The 16,894-nt window shown below is 44.5% G+C and overlaps 1 protein-coding gene across 1 annotated transcript in view; it reads right to left on the bottom strand.

Moving 5' to 3' along the window:
- The window catches only part of LOC115090114 (serum albumin-like), a 44,795-nt gene extending 28,111 nt beyond the window's left edge, over positions 1-16,684 (bottom strand). Inside the window, exons 1-6 of the mRNA XM_029598832.1 lie at positions 16,557-16,684; positions 9,990-10,056; positions 8,956-9,088; positions 8,003-8,217; positions 7,247-7,379; positions 5,226-5,323 (exon numbers count right to left, since the gene is read on the bottom strand). Coding sequence (XP_029454692.1) covers positions 5,226-5,323; positions 7,247-7,379; positions 8,003-8,217; positions 8,956-9,088; positions 9,990-10,056; positions 16,557-16,635 — 725 coding nt within the window. The 5' untranslated portion in view covers positions 16,636-16,684. The remainder of the gene's footprint in view (positions 1-5,225; positions 5,324-7,246; positions 7,380-8,002; positions 8,218-8,955; positions 9,089-9,989; positions 10,057-16,556) is intronic.
- Between the last annotated feature and the right edge of the window lie 210 nt (positions 16,685-16,894).

Raw genomic sequence — 16,894 nt, 5'->3', positions numbered from 1 at the left:
CCCCACAACCTCTGCTCCACACTTCCTCCTGCCCTGGCCAGCTCTGCCCCCTTCCTGGTTCCCCCCCCCCCAACTTCCTTCCTTCCCCAGGTCCCCTTCCCTGTAGGCTCAGCTCACTCACTCCTGCCTCTGCAGGCTCAGCTGTCTTTCAGTTTGTGATTTTTCGCCTTTCCTCCCCTTGCTCCAACCTCTTTTCTCTGGGACCATTCTTGCCTCCCCATCATCTGCAGCACTTCTCCAAGTACTCCCAGATTCCAGGCCAGTGGCAGTCCCCGCACCTGCATGGTCCAGGCGAACGGCTTCATTACCTCCATGCCCTGAATGCTGGCCACTCGGCACCAGTCAGCACCTACTCGGTCCCAGGGCCACAGCTGCCCACTCTTCTCCCTGTGCTCAGCCTAGAAACTCCCAGAGGTTACACATGTAAACCCTTTGCAAGGTCGCTAGAAAGATCCGGAGAGTTAAAGCTGATCGTCCCCAAAGGGGCTGGGTTTGAGGTGAGGACCTAAAAAAGTACAGTAGCTGTGAAATAGATTTCTGAGGCTAGATAGTGGCTGAAGAAGTTCGCCGCCGGAGGAGCAGGAGAGCTCCCTGCAGTACAGCTATGGATCATCAAGAAGGATAAGGGGACCATGTCCGGGGGGGGACACACACACTGGTTCTGTCTGGGGAAGCCCACAAGTTGTAGAAGTGATGTGAGCAGCACAGCTTTCTAGGCTGTGTTAGGTGATTTTCTGCCGCAGTGATTAGGATTAAACTGTGCGTAACATCTGTGAAGGATTTTGTGAGATTAGGATTAAACTGTGCGTAACATCTGTGAAGGATTTTGTGAGATTAGGATTAAACTGTGCGTAACATCTGTGAAGGATTTTGTGATTGACTGAGAAGCTGCCTTGGTATTTAAGTGCTGGGCTGTAGTTCTCAGTATATTTCAAACTTCTTGGACTTTGCTCTCTAAAATAAATTATTTTCTCTGTTCGGAACACCATCCGGATGTGGACAGCTATTGTTTTCTGTGTGCAAGTCTCCCCAGTTGGCCTTCCCAGCTTTTGCTGGTCCCCCAACTGGTGTGAACTCTGCTTTTGTCCATTCTGAGGCTGCAGAAGGGTCGCTCACCACCCTTGCAGCCGCCAAAGTTGCCCCCTCAACAAAAGGGTTTTGGTTTTTTTCGGGTTTTTTTTTTTAATTGGCATCTGAACAGTGGACTTAAAGATTTGGTGTTTTTTGTGAAAACTGCAGCTTTCCAGTGCGAAGAGGCTGGAGAAGATTTTCCTTTTTTTGCTCCCGTTGACCCAGTCCAGCTGCCACAGAAATCTTCACTAACCTTAAACCATTCTCCAACCTTTGTGTCTGCAGTTTGATTTCTGTCCTCTGCCTCCGCTTGTTCTTGGTCTTCTCTTCAGTTTCCTCTCTGCCTCCATATTCCTTTTTTTTTTTTTTTTAAACACTTCTTTTACTGTATTCCTCTCCTTTATTTATCATTTGTTCTCTCTCCTCCAGGTCTGCATCTCTCTCTCTCTCAGTTCAGAGCTGGTATTCTGCCTGCGCTCACCTCTTCCTGCTGTTTCTTTCCTCCCCTGTCTCTTTTCTTCTCTGTCCGCATCCCTTTAACACCTTTTCTCTTCACCGTGATTCCTTTTCCTCTCAGCCCCCCCCCCTTGCTGCTCTCCCAATCCTCCCCCCTTTTCTCTCCCTTTCACAGCCTGTGTTACCACTCCCAGCCCCCTGCCTGCTTTTCTTCCTCGCTCCCAGGTCCTTCCCTCCCCCCCTCCCCCTTCACAGCCCATTTCCCCTCAGCCCCTCTTATCCTCATCCTTTATTTACTTCTCTCCCGGGAATCTCTCCCCTTTCTTCATCCTCTCTTTCCCCCTCCTAAGCTTCTCTCCAGACTTCCTGCAGCAGTATTCTCTCTCCCAAGCAGTCACCTCTTTCACTTCCTCTCTCTCACCCCCTGCCAGCACTTCCTCCATTCTCTTGAGCAGTCTATCTGCTGCTCTTCCCCTCTCCAGCGCTGACGCGGGCAGGACGAGTGCCTTATCCTGCACCGCCACCGCCGCGCTGACGCGGCCCATTGCTCGGGCCAAGAGGCTGCAGGAGCAGCAGCAGCAGCGCCGGAGACAGAAGCTTTACCTGAGAACTTTTGAGTTCCGGGTTCTACTGAGACTGGAGTCGATAAGCAGGGGAGGAGATGAGAGGAAAGGGAGAGAGAGAGAGAGCAAGGATGCATGTCACCATTCCCTCTTCCTCAACCTCACCCCCACCCCAATTCCTCTCCCTTTCTCTTCCTGCCTCCAGGAATGACCCTAGAGCTGTCTCCCCCTTCCCATTCCGGACCCCGACACTCCTTCTATCCCCAAACCTGAGCCCTCTCCCCCTTCCCTCTGTCCTCCTCCCGGGCTGGATCCCAGCATTCTTCCCCCTCCCCAGGCCTGCACTTTCCTTCACAGAATTCCCCGGCATTCAATCCCCACCTTAACCTCTTCCTGGTGTTCACCCCTCCTCATCTCCTCCACATCCACTCCTCCTCACACCCACCTGCAGAGGCTGCAGCACCAGCACTGGCTACAAAAAGTGTCAGCAGCGTATTATTAAAATTAGGGCTTCTGTTTGTAGGTGGATACTAAAAATGAGTGCTTATCAGTGTTTTCATGGTGTGGCGAGCTTCCGCAGGGTGCTTTTTCTTTTAATACAAACACTTGGGGGTAGATTTTACAAATCTACGCACGCGCGAACAAAAGTACGCGGGATTTTATAAGATACGCGCGTATCTTATAAAATCCGGGGTCGGCGCGCGCAAGGGGGTGCACATTTGTGCACCTTGCGCGTGCCAAGCCCTGCACGCGCTGCCCGTTCCCTCCGAGGCCGCTCCGAAATCGGAGCGGCCTCGGAGGGAACTTTCCATTCACCCCCCCCCCGCACCTTCCCCTCCCTTCCCCTACCTAACCCTCCCCCCCAGTCCTATCTAAACCCCCTCCCTACCTTTATTTAAAAGTTACTACTGCCTCTGGGCACTCTGGGCACTCGGCCATGCCCCCGAGCTGGAAACACTCCCCCGGACACGCCCCGAAAACGCCGCGCCACCCCCGACCCCCCCCCCCCCCCCCCCCCCAGGCAAGCACCGGGACCTATGCGCATCCTGGGGCTTGCGCGGGCCCGCCGAGCCTATGCAAAATAGGCTCAGCGCACGCAAGGGGCTTTTTTAAGGGTTACGCGCATAACTTATGCGCGTAACCCTTTTAAAATCCGGCCCTTGTCTTGTAATGTTGTAACATGCAACATACTCTGTAACTTAACTCTAAAATAAAACATTGAGCCATTGCTCTGTCCCCCAAAAGATTTTTTAAGGTAAGCAATATAAGAGTTTTGATTTCTGCAATTCAGCAGAGACTTTAATGCCTCTTACAAGAGAGCAGAGTCAAGAAAGTACTAGGGCTCTGTGACATTGTTTTTACGGTGCTTATCCAATACACGCAGATTTCATTCTTGTTTTCACTGGGGTTGATTTATCAACGTTTAAGGATTAAAACCAACCAAGCTGAGAAGTGCCTGCTAAAAGCATTGCCCAGCTGTGTGCTCCTCTGTGCTCTCTTCTCCCGGCCCCCTCTTACAATTTCCGTCAGGTCTGAGACTGGGAGCAGCATCGGCGGCTGCCATGCAGTCTTCCCCACTGCTCCTCCCACTTTTGCATCAGAAGTTGCACGGGGTCCCAAATGGGGTGTTGGCAGTGGCATGAACCCACCTCTGCTCCTGTTGCGAGGTCCAACTTACGGGACGATACAGTTGGCCCGGGTTTGGACGGGCATTTTTGACGCGCTAGCTTTACCCCTTATACAGTAAGGGGAAATAGCGCGTCGAAAATGCGCGGCCAACCCCCTCGAAACTAATAGCGCCCGCAACATGCAAATGCACCTTGACGGCCCCTATTAGTTTTTTCCCCGCGCCATACCAGAAAGCAAAATGTTCAGCCAAGCCGCACATTTTACATTCAGAAATGAACGCCTGCCCAAAGGCTGGCGTTAAGTTCAGCCGGCCCCAAAAGTTAAAAAAAAAAATAAATTATAAATGTGCCTGCGGCCCGCGGGTCGGATGACGGACGCTCAATTTAGCCGGCGTCCGTTTCCCGAACCCGTGGCTATGTCAGCAGGCTTGAGAACCGACGCCAGTTCTGTGGGTGCTGTAGTCTCTTGAGCGCCCCTAGCAGTCTCCCCTTCCCTCCTGCACTCTTACTGGCCTGAATTTGAGAGCTAGCTTGCTGCTGGGCTGCAGGGGAGAGGGACTGTGTCGGACAGTCCCACATTCGCAGGGGGAAGACAGCAGCCTTCTGTGTCCTGCTTTCGCCCCTGCCCTTCCTGGCTGGGTGTGGGGGGGAACAGGATGGGAGGAGGAGTGAGCCTGGAGCAGAGCAGAGCATGGAACTGCTGCTCTGCTCTCTGATCTGGCTCTACCTCTCCTATCATTCAGGAACAGCTGAGGAGAGGGTGAGAATGGAGCAGCCGACATGGGAGATCCAAGAAATAAGAACCAACTCTGCTCCAAAATCCAACCCTTCCTCTCCTGTCATTCAGGGACTGGAAGAGAAGGAGAGGATGGATCAGAAACAGGTCTAGGCCACCTCTGTGATTCCTGTGAGGAGTACTTTGTGGGGAGGGAGAGGTGGCTACTGCTAAAAAAAAAAAAAAAAAGGGAGTAATAATCTTCTTGCCATTTGTTTTTTGGTTTTTTTTGTGTGTGTCATGTGTCTGTGCTATGTTATATTTACATGGATGTAAATAATTTGATAATACTGTACCTTGTTGACAGAAGAGCAAATAACAAATAATAGTAATATTGTTATAAACTGGTTTTCTTGATTTTTGCTACCAGTTAATTCTGAAAAATTATTTTTTTTTATTGTTTGCTAGGGATAACAGGCTTGGCCTGCCTTGGAATGTGGGGGTTTGTTCCCGTTTTTGTAATTGGTATTCAGTGAAAGCTAGGACTTTTTTTTTTTTCCCCTTTTGCTGTATTTTTTTTTTTTTTTTACTTATAAAATAATAATAATAATTTTTTTTTTTTAAACTCTTCAATCTATTTAAACGTCTCCCGCCTGTAAGAGACTTTAAAGGTTGTGCTAATGAAGTGGAAAGCAGAAGCCGAGTCTGGCTTGCTAAGGCTGTGTGCGCCGGACCTTACGGTGGTAGAAAAGAAGGTGTGACCCATGTGCTGCAGAAATGTAAAAAACTTACGAGGCCTGAAAAACTCTTTCTTCAAACTTGCGCAGGATTTCACAGTTGTATGCCTGATAGGCCTCCACGGTTTTGATTTCTTTTAGAAGGTCGGGTTTCTAACATATGGCGAGAAAGGTAGCACATCAACAAAGCAAGTCATTGGCATTTTTTTTTTTAATCTTATAATAATGAGAAAACTTAACTAAACAACAACAAAAACAAACAAACAAACAAAAAAAAAGGCAGGAGACTGCTCCTTGTGATATCTTAACCCCTGACCAAAGCCATATCAACACCGATGTATGTTTGCTTATTCCTTCAGCGAGAGCATCGGTGGTTTTTGTCACATTTCAACTGACTAAACTGCTGGAAAAGGCATGTTTGCTGAATAGAGCCTTCCAGATTATGTTGTATACTGAGAGCAGGAGTGGGTGCTTTATATTTGCTTTTGCTGTGGGAAGAATTTGAAAATTAAAAAAAAAGACTAAAAGGCCCCTTAATCCCAGCAAGTATGATTTCTTCTGAGTCGCTGTAATACCGGATGTGTTAAACAGTGAGTTCTTCCAAATCAGAGCGGTTTTGGACTGCATCGACAAGGGCACCCCTTACTCTCTATTCCCCTCCCTGTCAGGAAAGCCCTTACAATACAAGGATTCATTACAGGACTTGGGGGGGGGGGGTTCAGCTAGATCAAAACCCTTACAATGGAATTCCCACATCTCCTTTCCACACCCATGGTGGATTCACCGGCTCTGTGACTACTTTGATAAAAGCGCAGCCTTGCTACTGTGATAAATGCTTTACTTCCCAGCCGCATCGACTACTATAATCCTCTGTTCGGTGGTATTCCACAGTGCAATCTCGGATGCCTCCAACTCCTACAAAGCATGGCTGCCAGAATCATGGTAGGGGGCCAGCGCATCTGAGCACAATAAAACGAATCCTAAAGACCACTGCACTGGCTCCCAGCTGAAAAAAAAATCTCTCTGTTTCATCTTCAGATGCGTGAGCAACCTGGACCCCCTGAGCATCTTTCCCAATTCCTATTCCGCTGCACCCCAACAAGAGAACTTCGATCCTCCCAAATGGCCCCCACTGTGGCTTCCACCAGGTCAGCACGCAGTCGCACTAAGCCGCTTTGCCCCCAAACTATGGAACAATCTACTGCTACCTCTCCACCTCAAGACAAGTTACCTTACTTTCCCCAAACCCCAAAAAGCCAAAGCTTTGCTATTCAGCCAAGCCTTCCTCCAGCTTCTGCACCAAAGACTTGGACTAAGCCTGTAACATAGATTTGCCTCTGTCACCGGTCACCTGAGCCTGACCTCTCTTATTTCATCTCCCTATACTTGAGGCACCGTCTCTCCTCTTCCTATCAGACTAGTCCCATCTTTGTTTTGTTTTATTTCTCTTCCCCTTGTTTATTTCCAATGTTTATTCATTTCACATTTACCAAAATGAAACATAAAATAGACATGTTCAGTTCAGATTCCTAATTCATTTAAAACACACGCACATCCCTTCAAAGGACCTGTGGGCATTTGCACCTGCTCTTTGTGTGGGCAGCCAATCCAGGGAAAAGCTGCCTGCGTGCCTATAAAGTGCAAACATATTTGTGCAGTTTATTCCCCTAAACTAAGTGTCCCTTCCTAGAAACATCTGGGAATTTGCCAGGTATTTGTATTCTGGATTGGCCACTGTTGGAAACAGGATACTGGATTTGATGGACCCTCAGTCTGACTCCGTATGTTCTTACATTTCTCTTTTTAATCCGACAGAACGTGCACACACTGTGAAAGCTCAGGCACACTTTAGCTGCTCTGAGGAGGATTATTTTTGACCACAGCAATCTACCCCCAGGTAATATTTACCCAGTAAAAATCCCTTTTTAAAATTGTCTTCAGTGTACTGTGGATGGAGAGCTCATTTATGTTCGATTTCTGCCTTCTTATATAAGTTCACCTTGTACGCTATAAAACTAAAGCAGTGACTCCCTGAGAGAAACATTGCACCATTTTACCTGTGGAAAATCTAAATACCTTCTCTTTAATGCATTCAGCAATGTTGGGTTCCTTGCAACAACGGTTAAGGAGGTCTTCCCACTGATGGGTAGCGTACAATACGAATGGGGACTGAAGGGACGGGTATCTTTTGGCAAGTTCACAGCCATAGCTGAAACAAAAACAAAACAAAAAAAAAACCATTCAGATAACCCGTGGTTTCTACCATAATATTGCAATCGATTTTGTAAAGCTCTGAAATTGTCAGGAAATTGTAGAAAAAAAGACATAACTGGAAACAAATAACTGAACAATGCAGTGAAAAATCATGCATTTGTACTATAGGAACATTTTCCGCTTTTCAACAATTTTTTATGTTGATACCACTGATCCCTTACTGCCTCTAAGTCACAGAGCCATTGTTGAGCTTCATTCAAGGTTAAAAGTCAATTGTCTCTCTTTTGCCAAAATTCTCCTGTTCCCAGACAACGGGATGACTTGAATCACTCCCAGCTGAAAAGTGCCAAAAAAAAAGCTCTCTCATACCCTATAATTTTTATTCTTTTCTCTATTCCTCTCCTTTTTTGTTCTTTGATTCTCATTGTCTTTTACTCACTCTTGTTCTCTCTTCCTCTCCACCTATCCTCCCTCTTTGAATCTTCCCCTTACTTTCTCTCTCAGTCACAGGCTTTTTTTTTTTCTTTCATGATTTCCCTTTCTCTCTCTTCTCCATCTCACACTCTTTTTCTCCAGTCTGGATACAATGAACATTCTCGCCAGGTTAATGATCCTTACTTTTGCAAGGTGTCTATTTTGTGCTCTTCCAAATTCTTGCAGACTTCCTGAGGGTCTGGTCTTACATAGGGAGGGAGGAGCTTTGAATCGGTGATTTTATGACTCTTAAAGCATGTATTTCTCTCAGGATCCTGTTTACTGCAACAGTCTGTGAAGCCTTCATTCATGCCCGCCTGGTCTGAATGTCTGCAAACAGCGTCTAGCATAGTGGTAACCTGTATGGAGAGAAAGAAATATGATCACTGACTGTTGGTTTGCTTTCTTCTGGACATATCCTCAAAGCAAAGAATTGATTAATACTGCATCACCCAAGATTTGCTTCCTGTTTATTATCAGAAATAGTAGTCCAATATTTCTTTTATTTATGCCCTGGTGTTCTGCTCCAACACACACTGATTGCTACTGGCTGTGCAATACAATGTGTGACTCCTACGCTCAGGTTAATGTCTTTTTCTGAGTCAGGGTAGATGGGAATCTCTTCATTTATGAAAAGATTGCCTAGGCTGAATAGTTTGAAGCAGAAAAAATAAGTTTCTTTTATCTCCCTAAGACTTACTTAAGATTTAGCAAAAAAAGATCTCATTTCTGAGGTAGAATGTATTCTTCTGTTTTACTCTAGACTCATTATTTCCCTAAATGAGACAAATTATTAGTTCTGGAGTGACACTTGGTGAACAAGGAGGACTGGAAGTTTTATATGGCACAGAAAAAGAGAATGACGTGAAACAGCAAAAGCAACATATTATGCAATTCTGTTTAGAAAAATCGACACAAAGGGCAATATTTAGGGGTGGTGTTGTAAATTGGCAAATTATATGATCTTTTCCAATTTCTCAGCTGAAATCCTCTCTCTTTACTTCTTGGGGGGAGGGCTAATTACATGCAGATTCATAGCATTCCTTGTCTAGTGAAGATCTGACCAGTAAGCTCTTTGAAAATAAATTATTTCATACTGCGTGTTTCTGACAGTCCTCTTCATGTTCGTTGGTGGCACAGGCCTCTGCCTTAGCTGTGATATCCCTGGCAATATGGTCTATATCATGACAGGAGCTTTGCGGGATATAATGAGCAAGCATCATAATAGCCCTAGAATATAAAACAGAATTTGTTTTGTCACTGTAAAAAAGGATCAATGCAATTAAAATGCTAGTTCTACCAGTTATGAGAATACTTTAGAGGACATCCATGGTCTTGCCAATAGAGCTATATAAGTCCCAAGCAGATTCTCAACCTAAAAAATGTGATTCGCTGTCACTGAATATTCTCATCTTTTATCCAGAACTCCATTCTAAATGAAAATATAAAAACATAAATGAATACATATTGATGACAAACAGTACAGATAACATTTAGCATTTATAAATGTTATTTGTACAGTTTATCATTAATATTATTAATTCATTTCTATACTGCTTGTTTTAGAAAGGAAGAGAGGATATTTTCTATAATGATTTAGGTTTTCTTCTTACGATGAATTTCAGCTAGCCAGATCGAACACATCTTAACATCCACAAAATTGACAGAACTGTGGTTCCCACCATGTTACCTGTCAAAATAGCACTGCCTCCAGTATTCCCCTCCCCCCACCATACATGTGGCCCCTACTTTGATTCATCACTGGTTCAAAGGGGAGTTTGTGTATATGCTGTTACTTCCAGATCCAGCTTTTCTGAGATTTTGCAAGATGAATGCCCAAGATGGTATGGGTGAAGTAAAACCAATAACTTTTTAAATTATTGTTTCCTCCTTTCAGTAGCACCAGTTATAAAAATACTAAATAATTGCTATTTCTCAAATTATAGCATGTGGAACACCTTTAGAGACCCCATATCCTGGAATTTTAATGTAGTCCATTTTTTGTGTCTGAAGGATGTAACTCACAAAAAAAAAAAAACCCCAAACCCTGGTATTAAAATAGCTGACATTTTAATCTATAATAATGATTATCTCTACAATGGAGGTTTACGATTTGGGGGATGATACTTACCCAGCTTGAAATTTATCTTTATCTAAACTCTTGAACAACTCGCCAGCTGTTTTGTGGTGGTCGTCATCTGAAAAAACAAGATTTATTCTCTTTAAATACATTAAAAGCAGCTTCGATCCTCATTTATTAGAGGGAACAAAACAGAGCTCAGTTTAGTTTTTCACCAGCAAATGTTACTTGCACCGCCACACTCATCTCCTCTCAATACTGAAAGCAGCTGATTGGATTTCTCAACAAAGCTCTCAAAGGCCATGATCTCCTCTATCAAAATCACCTGAAGGAATGTGCGGCTGAAAAAGACCACAGCTCTCTCTTTCTCAAGGATACTTTATTTTCCAACAATAGTGTAGAGAATCCCCCACAGGAGGATATTGTTCAGGCCTGGATTTGTCAGTAGGCACATCAGGCCAGTGCCTAGGATGGCAAAAATCTGAGGTTTAGCAGGCTGGCTGAAGATTTACAGACTTCTAGCTGTGCTGAACCTCACTCAGCAGAAAAGAGCCCCTCCCCTCCCAGGCAGCATGCAGGGAACAGGAGAGGAGGGGGTGAGCCTGGAGCAAGCATTGCAGAGCAAAGAAGAGTTTCTTTGCTCTCTAATCCAGTTCCTCCTCCCCCCTGTCATTCAAAGGCAAGAGGGGAGAGATTGAGCCTTGAGCAGGCAGAGCAAAGGAGAATTATTTTGGGAAGGTTAGAAGGAAACGAATGGGGGGATCATCCTGGGGTGATGGAGATGATAGAGGATCGACTGGGGGGATGGGGAGGCAGGTGTCTGTGTATGAGAAAAAAAAAGAAAAGAGGAGCAGGAAGGGCAATGTTTGTGTGAGAGAAAGATATGTGAGTGGGTGGAAGGTTACAGAGGGGATGCAAGGGGGATCAGATCTGGAGCATGGAAGGGACACCTGCCCTCTCTTACCCCCCCCCCCCCCACCATCCCACTACTTGCCCCTGATCTCAAATTCTTTCCTACAGATCCTTGAAATTCCCTCCCTCCCTTCCTTCCTACCTCTCCCTTCTGCCCAGATCTTTGAATCCACTTTTCAAGCCTTCCTACTCTGTTCTTCCCTCTGTTCTCCCTAACCCCAGAACTTCCCTCCTTCTCCCTCTTTTTTTTTCTATCCCAGGTATCTTGATCTTCCTCTGTCCTTCCTTGATCCCCATCTCTGGTCCTCTCTCCCTCTCCTCCTGTGTCTCCAGGGCTCCACAGCCTGAAACCCAACTGACTTCCTCTGATGTAACCTGTCACCTTTGCAGCCACTATAGCTTAACTCATGAACCCACCCTCCTCTGGTCACAGCCACACATTTCTATAGATGCTAGTATGGACTTGGTCAGGCACTTTTGGGGCTCGGAGTGGGGGGGGGGGGGGGGGAGAGCGGCTAGAGTTTAGACGCACCAGTGGCAGCAAAGACATAGATTTCATGCTGCATTTTCAGAGGTAGCATTTTGCACCACAAGGGAGAAGCATTGGAGATGGTGGCAGTGGGAAGGAAGAGAGAAGAGCTATACGTGGCATCCGGCTCCTCCTGCCGCGCAGTGAGACCTGTGGCCACTGAAAACAATGCCATGACCACCACATTTCCCAACATTTGTTTTAACCCTTGGGGAATCCCTTTTTCTGAAGGTTGCCTTTGACTAACAGGAAGCCTCTTATAAAATATGAATAGAGAGAGACACAGGCTAGCTTTTATTTCATGCTGGGTTATAATTCCCATTGCCTGCCGCTCCTATCCTTTGAAATGCTATCATCAGTCCGCATGCATAGTTGGCGTCGCACAGCACAGGCCTCAGAATCCTGTAACCAGAATACCCAGGCCTGGGAGCCCTGGAACTCGCCACTCCCCACCCACAGTCAGATGACCGATCAAAGAACAGCAAAGTGCTTTACTCGGAGGAAGGACATAACCAGCGGTTTCTGTCTCCAACAGTCTTCTTCGGCAAAGGGCTTCTTTATATATTTTTTTTTGGACCCAAAGTGAAAGATGTTTTTTTACGGTGTATTATTAAGGAATTTATCGCATATACATTGGACAGGGGAGAAGGTGGGGGAGGACAGGGGGGAGTTGGGTTGGAGACTGTGGGTTGCTTTGGAGTGACAAATATGCCAGCCTTTGAATGACGTTGCTCTTTGCTTCCTGGGATACATACAGTAAGGAACAAATGTACGCCAGATCAATTGTTTGCATCATTATTGTTCTTTAATAAAAATGCTTTTTTTTTTTTATAAGCATACATGAGACTTAAAGTCGTACGTTTCTGGGTTTAAGATAAATCACTTCAGCACCCTCTGCCCTATTCACCCATCTGTGGAATAACTACACTGTCCATTTTCCCTTTTAGAAGCTGTTATATTGATAGAAATCAGTGAACATGGTCATCCACTCCAGGTGTGTCTGCACACTCTATCGGCCAGATTTTAAAAGGCCTGAGCACGTAAAATCCGGGGTTTATGCGCGTGGCCGGGCCATGCTTGCACCACACACATTTTCAAAGCGGCCCGGCCACGCGCATAAACCACGGTATGTGCACAAGTGCTGGGCCTCTTCAAAGGGGCAGACCGGGAAGGCTGGGGCTGCGCCATTGAATGCTGTCCCAAAGACTCGCACGCTGGCAGCTGGCCAGCGCACGCAACTTACTTCAGCTCGGGATCTGAAGTAAGTTCTAAAACACAAAAAAAAAGGATAGGTAAGGTTTAGGGGGTGGGGAGGAGAGGAGAGGGGAAGAGGGAGGGAGTTTAGGTAGGGAACTGGAGAAGGCCCGAATGCATCACTGAGCGGAATTTGCATTAATTCTCTCCCCCTTACGCGCACGGATTATAAAATCAGCCCACAGCTTTTATAACATGCGCACGCTGGTGCATGCATGTTATAAAATCAGTGCCTCCATGTGTGCATCCATGCACATGAGCACGCACGTTATAAAATCTTAATCTACCTCTATATTTTTCTCAATTCTATGTTTTTTAAATGCAGTAGGATCACATTGGGCTGAAAGATGCAAAATAGAAACAGAGAAAAATGCAACGTGATGGCAGACAAAGCACATATGGCCCATCCACTGTGCCCATCCATATCTGCTCAGACTTAGAGTCTCTTCCTTTTCCTCAGAGATATTCTCTGCTTCTCCCATGCTGTCTTTAATTCCTTTACTGTCTCTGCCTCCACTAGGAAACTGTTCCTTACAATACATCCACTAACCTTTCTGTAAGGAAATATTTCCTTAGATTACTCTAGATTCCTACCCCCTTTCACCTTCATCCCATGATCCCTCATTCCAGATCTTCCTTTGAAAGATATTTAAATGTCTCTGTATCTTCTTATCCTGCCTTTCTTCTAGGGCAGGGGTGGGCAGTTCTGGTCCTCGAGGGCCACAAACCAGTCTGGTTTTCAGGATATCCCTAATGAATATGCATGAGAGAGATTTGCATGCACTCTGCCTCAGTTGTATGCAAATCTATGGCATGCATATTCATTAGGATATCCTAAAACCTTGACAGGTTTGTGGCCCTCGAGGACTGGAATTGCCCACCCCTGCTCTAGGGAATACATGTTCAGATGTCAGTCCCCATAAGCTTTATTATGAACACAATGACCATTTTAGTTCCTGGCTTCTGGACCAACTCTATTCAGTTTATATCCATATGAAGTTGCGGTCTACAAAGTGCTCCAAATGAGGTCTCACCGAAGACTTATGCAAAGGCTATATCACCTCCCTTTTCCTGCTGTCTATTCCCCTCCCTGTGCACCCAAGCATCCTTCTGGATTTTTCCACTGCGTTATTTACTTGTTTGGCCACCTTGAAATCATCAGATACTATCAACACCAGTTCCCATTCTTATTTCATACATAGAAGAATTTTACCCCCTATACTATACTCTTCTCTTGGGTTCTTGCAACTCAAATTGCACGGTCCTGCATTTTTGTTTTAGCATTAATTTTTAGCTGTTGGACTCTAAACCATTCTTCAAGCTTCACTAAATCCCTCCTCATGTTCTCCACACCTTCCAGGGTGTCTACCCAATGATTCTGGTATCATTCACAAAAAGGCAAACCTTTCCACATACAGGGCAAGTGGCTATAAACAATCTGTGCCAATGCCATAGATTGGACAGGGGCTGCCATGTCCGCCAGATGCTGCTTTAGTCACTTCATTGGAGCAGACCTCTGTCTGTTATTGCAACCTCTGGCAAATCTGCAGAATACTCTATATCGCCAGCACCTCATAGCAATTGGCCCTGTAGCTGCAAATTACTCTTATTTCACTTCTGAACACCAACTGTATCAGAGTCTACCTTCCTTATGATCTGTCTTAAAAGAAAGTAGCACACTGTGGATAATGTACAATATTTTAGAAGTGAACATTGTGAATAGCAATATTTTTTCCATCCCAGTTAGAAAATAAATATGGCAAAGTTCTTCTCTGTAACTCTGCTACAACCCTAGGAAATCTCACATTTGGGGAAAGTGTCATCTTTGACCTCACATACAGTGGGATCTGTTGTTTTATGCAATGACTATGAGCTTATTTGTGACATCATACAAATGGACCAATAGGATACAAGACTTGTGCAGTAATTTGTGTTTCTCTTGCTAACATGGCAGCTGCAGTTCAGGAGAAACTGCAGGAAAGCTGATCAAAGCTGATGAAAAAGAGGATTCATTTTAATTTTCTCTTATGTCTGATTGCTCAGGGGATATCTTGGATGTAGCATTCATTTATTCACATTCCGATTTTCATTTTTAAATTTATTTTTATAACTGTTCACTGTGGCCCCCCTCTGCATTCGATAAAGGCTCTATTGAGAGGTGGCTGCAGTCATTATTCTGGTCAGGAGTCCATAGTCCACTATAAAATATGAATACAAATACTGTATAAAAAAAAACTGCACCAAAAGACATTAATATTGATTCTTACATAACATCTGCCTATGAATCAGCTGCAGCTTCTTGTAAAAAATTCTATTACGGCTGAATAGTCTCCCATGAGCTTTATAAAAATGAGGTACTTAACAGGAATAATTCTCATGGATGCAGAGCGCTTATTACTGCTTATCACATGGAATCCTTGAACCCTGTACAATACACGGTGTACAGTTTGCACTTTATGCAAATTTTAGATACCTCATTACTGTTATAGGAGTGGCTCCATTTGGGTGCTTATGGTGTGAGAGCTGCTGAAGCTCCCTACTCACCTTGAGCCATCCGGCATACTGACAACTGCATCATCAGCAGTGAACCTCCATTAGTACACCATATACTAGAGAAGTCACATTTTATAGACAAATATTTTAGAAAAGTATTTGACGAGTGAATATGCAGGAGAGCACCGTCTGTTTCTTTTTAGTGACAACTGCTCTAATTCACCACTAAGCATGGCACAGGTGTAGTGACATTGGTACAGCCCCTGAGGTCAATGAAATGTGTGACATGGAATGCTGTTTCAACAAAGCATAGGGGAAATGACAGTGCTCAGAACAGTGTTTCATGAGAATCATTGCATTGTTTTCTGCTGAAGCATACTGCAGATAACTACAGCTATTTAAGTTACATCGTGCAATTTAAAGGTGGCACTAATTTTTTTTGCAGTTAATCATTAATTAAAGTTAAGCAGGGCGACTAACATAGTGGCCAGGAACAGAGCTAGTCCTATTCTTGTGGAACTGGGGATAGGGTAATGCATTTAGCAGGCAAGGGCTGGGAGGTCAATAATCTGAGCCACTACTGAGTCCACAGAATAGCAATGTGTTTTACAGCATCAGTTATAAATAATGCCAGTCTAGGCAGAATCCAAAGGAAAAGTTACTTACATTCATTCAATTTTAGATCCATCTCAAATTATTTCAAAAAGGTTTCATTGTCGCTCATCAGCAAAATCATGACAAGATATTCTGCTTTGCAGTGGTAAAAACTACAAGTAAAAGCTAAAGTGTGGAAGTGCAAATTTCTTTTTTAGGCCAATCATTACAATCTAAGGCTTAGCTTTTACCTTTTGCTTACACAGGATTCCTGAGAATGACCATAGCTAAATAACTGGAGGCATCTGAACCACAGCGCTTTTTATTTTTTTGCTTATGCTGCTGAGATGTGCTCGTGCAAGTGCACATGATTTTGCGTAACTCCAAATTTCGCAGAAAGACAGGTAAACGGCATTTATCTCAGAAGCTATATGAGGCTCTTTGGTTTTAGAAACGGGTGCCATGCTTAACTATCTTGTAAAAAGTAAGATGATTGGCAAAAAGAAAACACTGACCCTCAATGAAAAATGTTACTATATAAAAGGAAGATGTGTTTGCCGTAATAAGACAAGTGCAAACATGTTTGGCAATGTAGCAGCTTTGTATGGGCACCCACTCTAAGGCCGGTCGTATTGCACAGTACACGGGCAATCTTCCGAAGGAAGAGCTGAGCAGTGAAATGTGGGAATTTCTGTGCCATTTGTAACAGCCACCTACACACATTTTAAACTGGATCAGAGAAGTTAGGAGCACGAGCTACTTAACATCTGTACATTGATCTATTATGTATGTGCTGCCATTTAATCATAAAAATGGTGAAAAATACTTTTTCTTACCTGTATCCCTCTTTTGGAAGTTCCTGGACTCAGTAAAGCTTAGCAAAATTACAAGCGAAATTAAGGCTATCCACTTCATGTTTGTGGATTTTGGGGGGGTTGGACTCCAGAGAAGTCTGAAGAGTCAGACCAAAGAAACTCTTTTTATATTTTTTGCTATCACCTTTCATGAATGATTAACCAATAGTATTCCATATTTAATTAACATTTGTCCTTCTAAAGGTTCCAACAGGTAAAATATTCCAGCCAATAAATAGAGAGAGAACCTGATTTGCGTAGGTGTTTGTGAACTGGACATGGTGTTTCAGAAGGGCCTTGTAAATTCATTAGCGCATCAG

Source organism: Rhinatrema bivittatum, chromosome 1 (assembly GCF_901001135.1).
Source record: "Rhinatrema bivittatum chromosome 1, aRhiBiv1.1, whole genome shotgun sequence".
Taxonomy (NCBI): Eukaryota; Metazoa; Chordata; class Amphibia; order Gymnophiona; family Rhinatrematidae; genus Rhinatrema; species Rhinatrema bivittatum.
The sequence above is the reverse complement of the archived record's forward strand: the minus strand, read 5'-3'. Positions and strand labels throughout refer to the sequence as shown.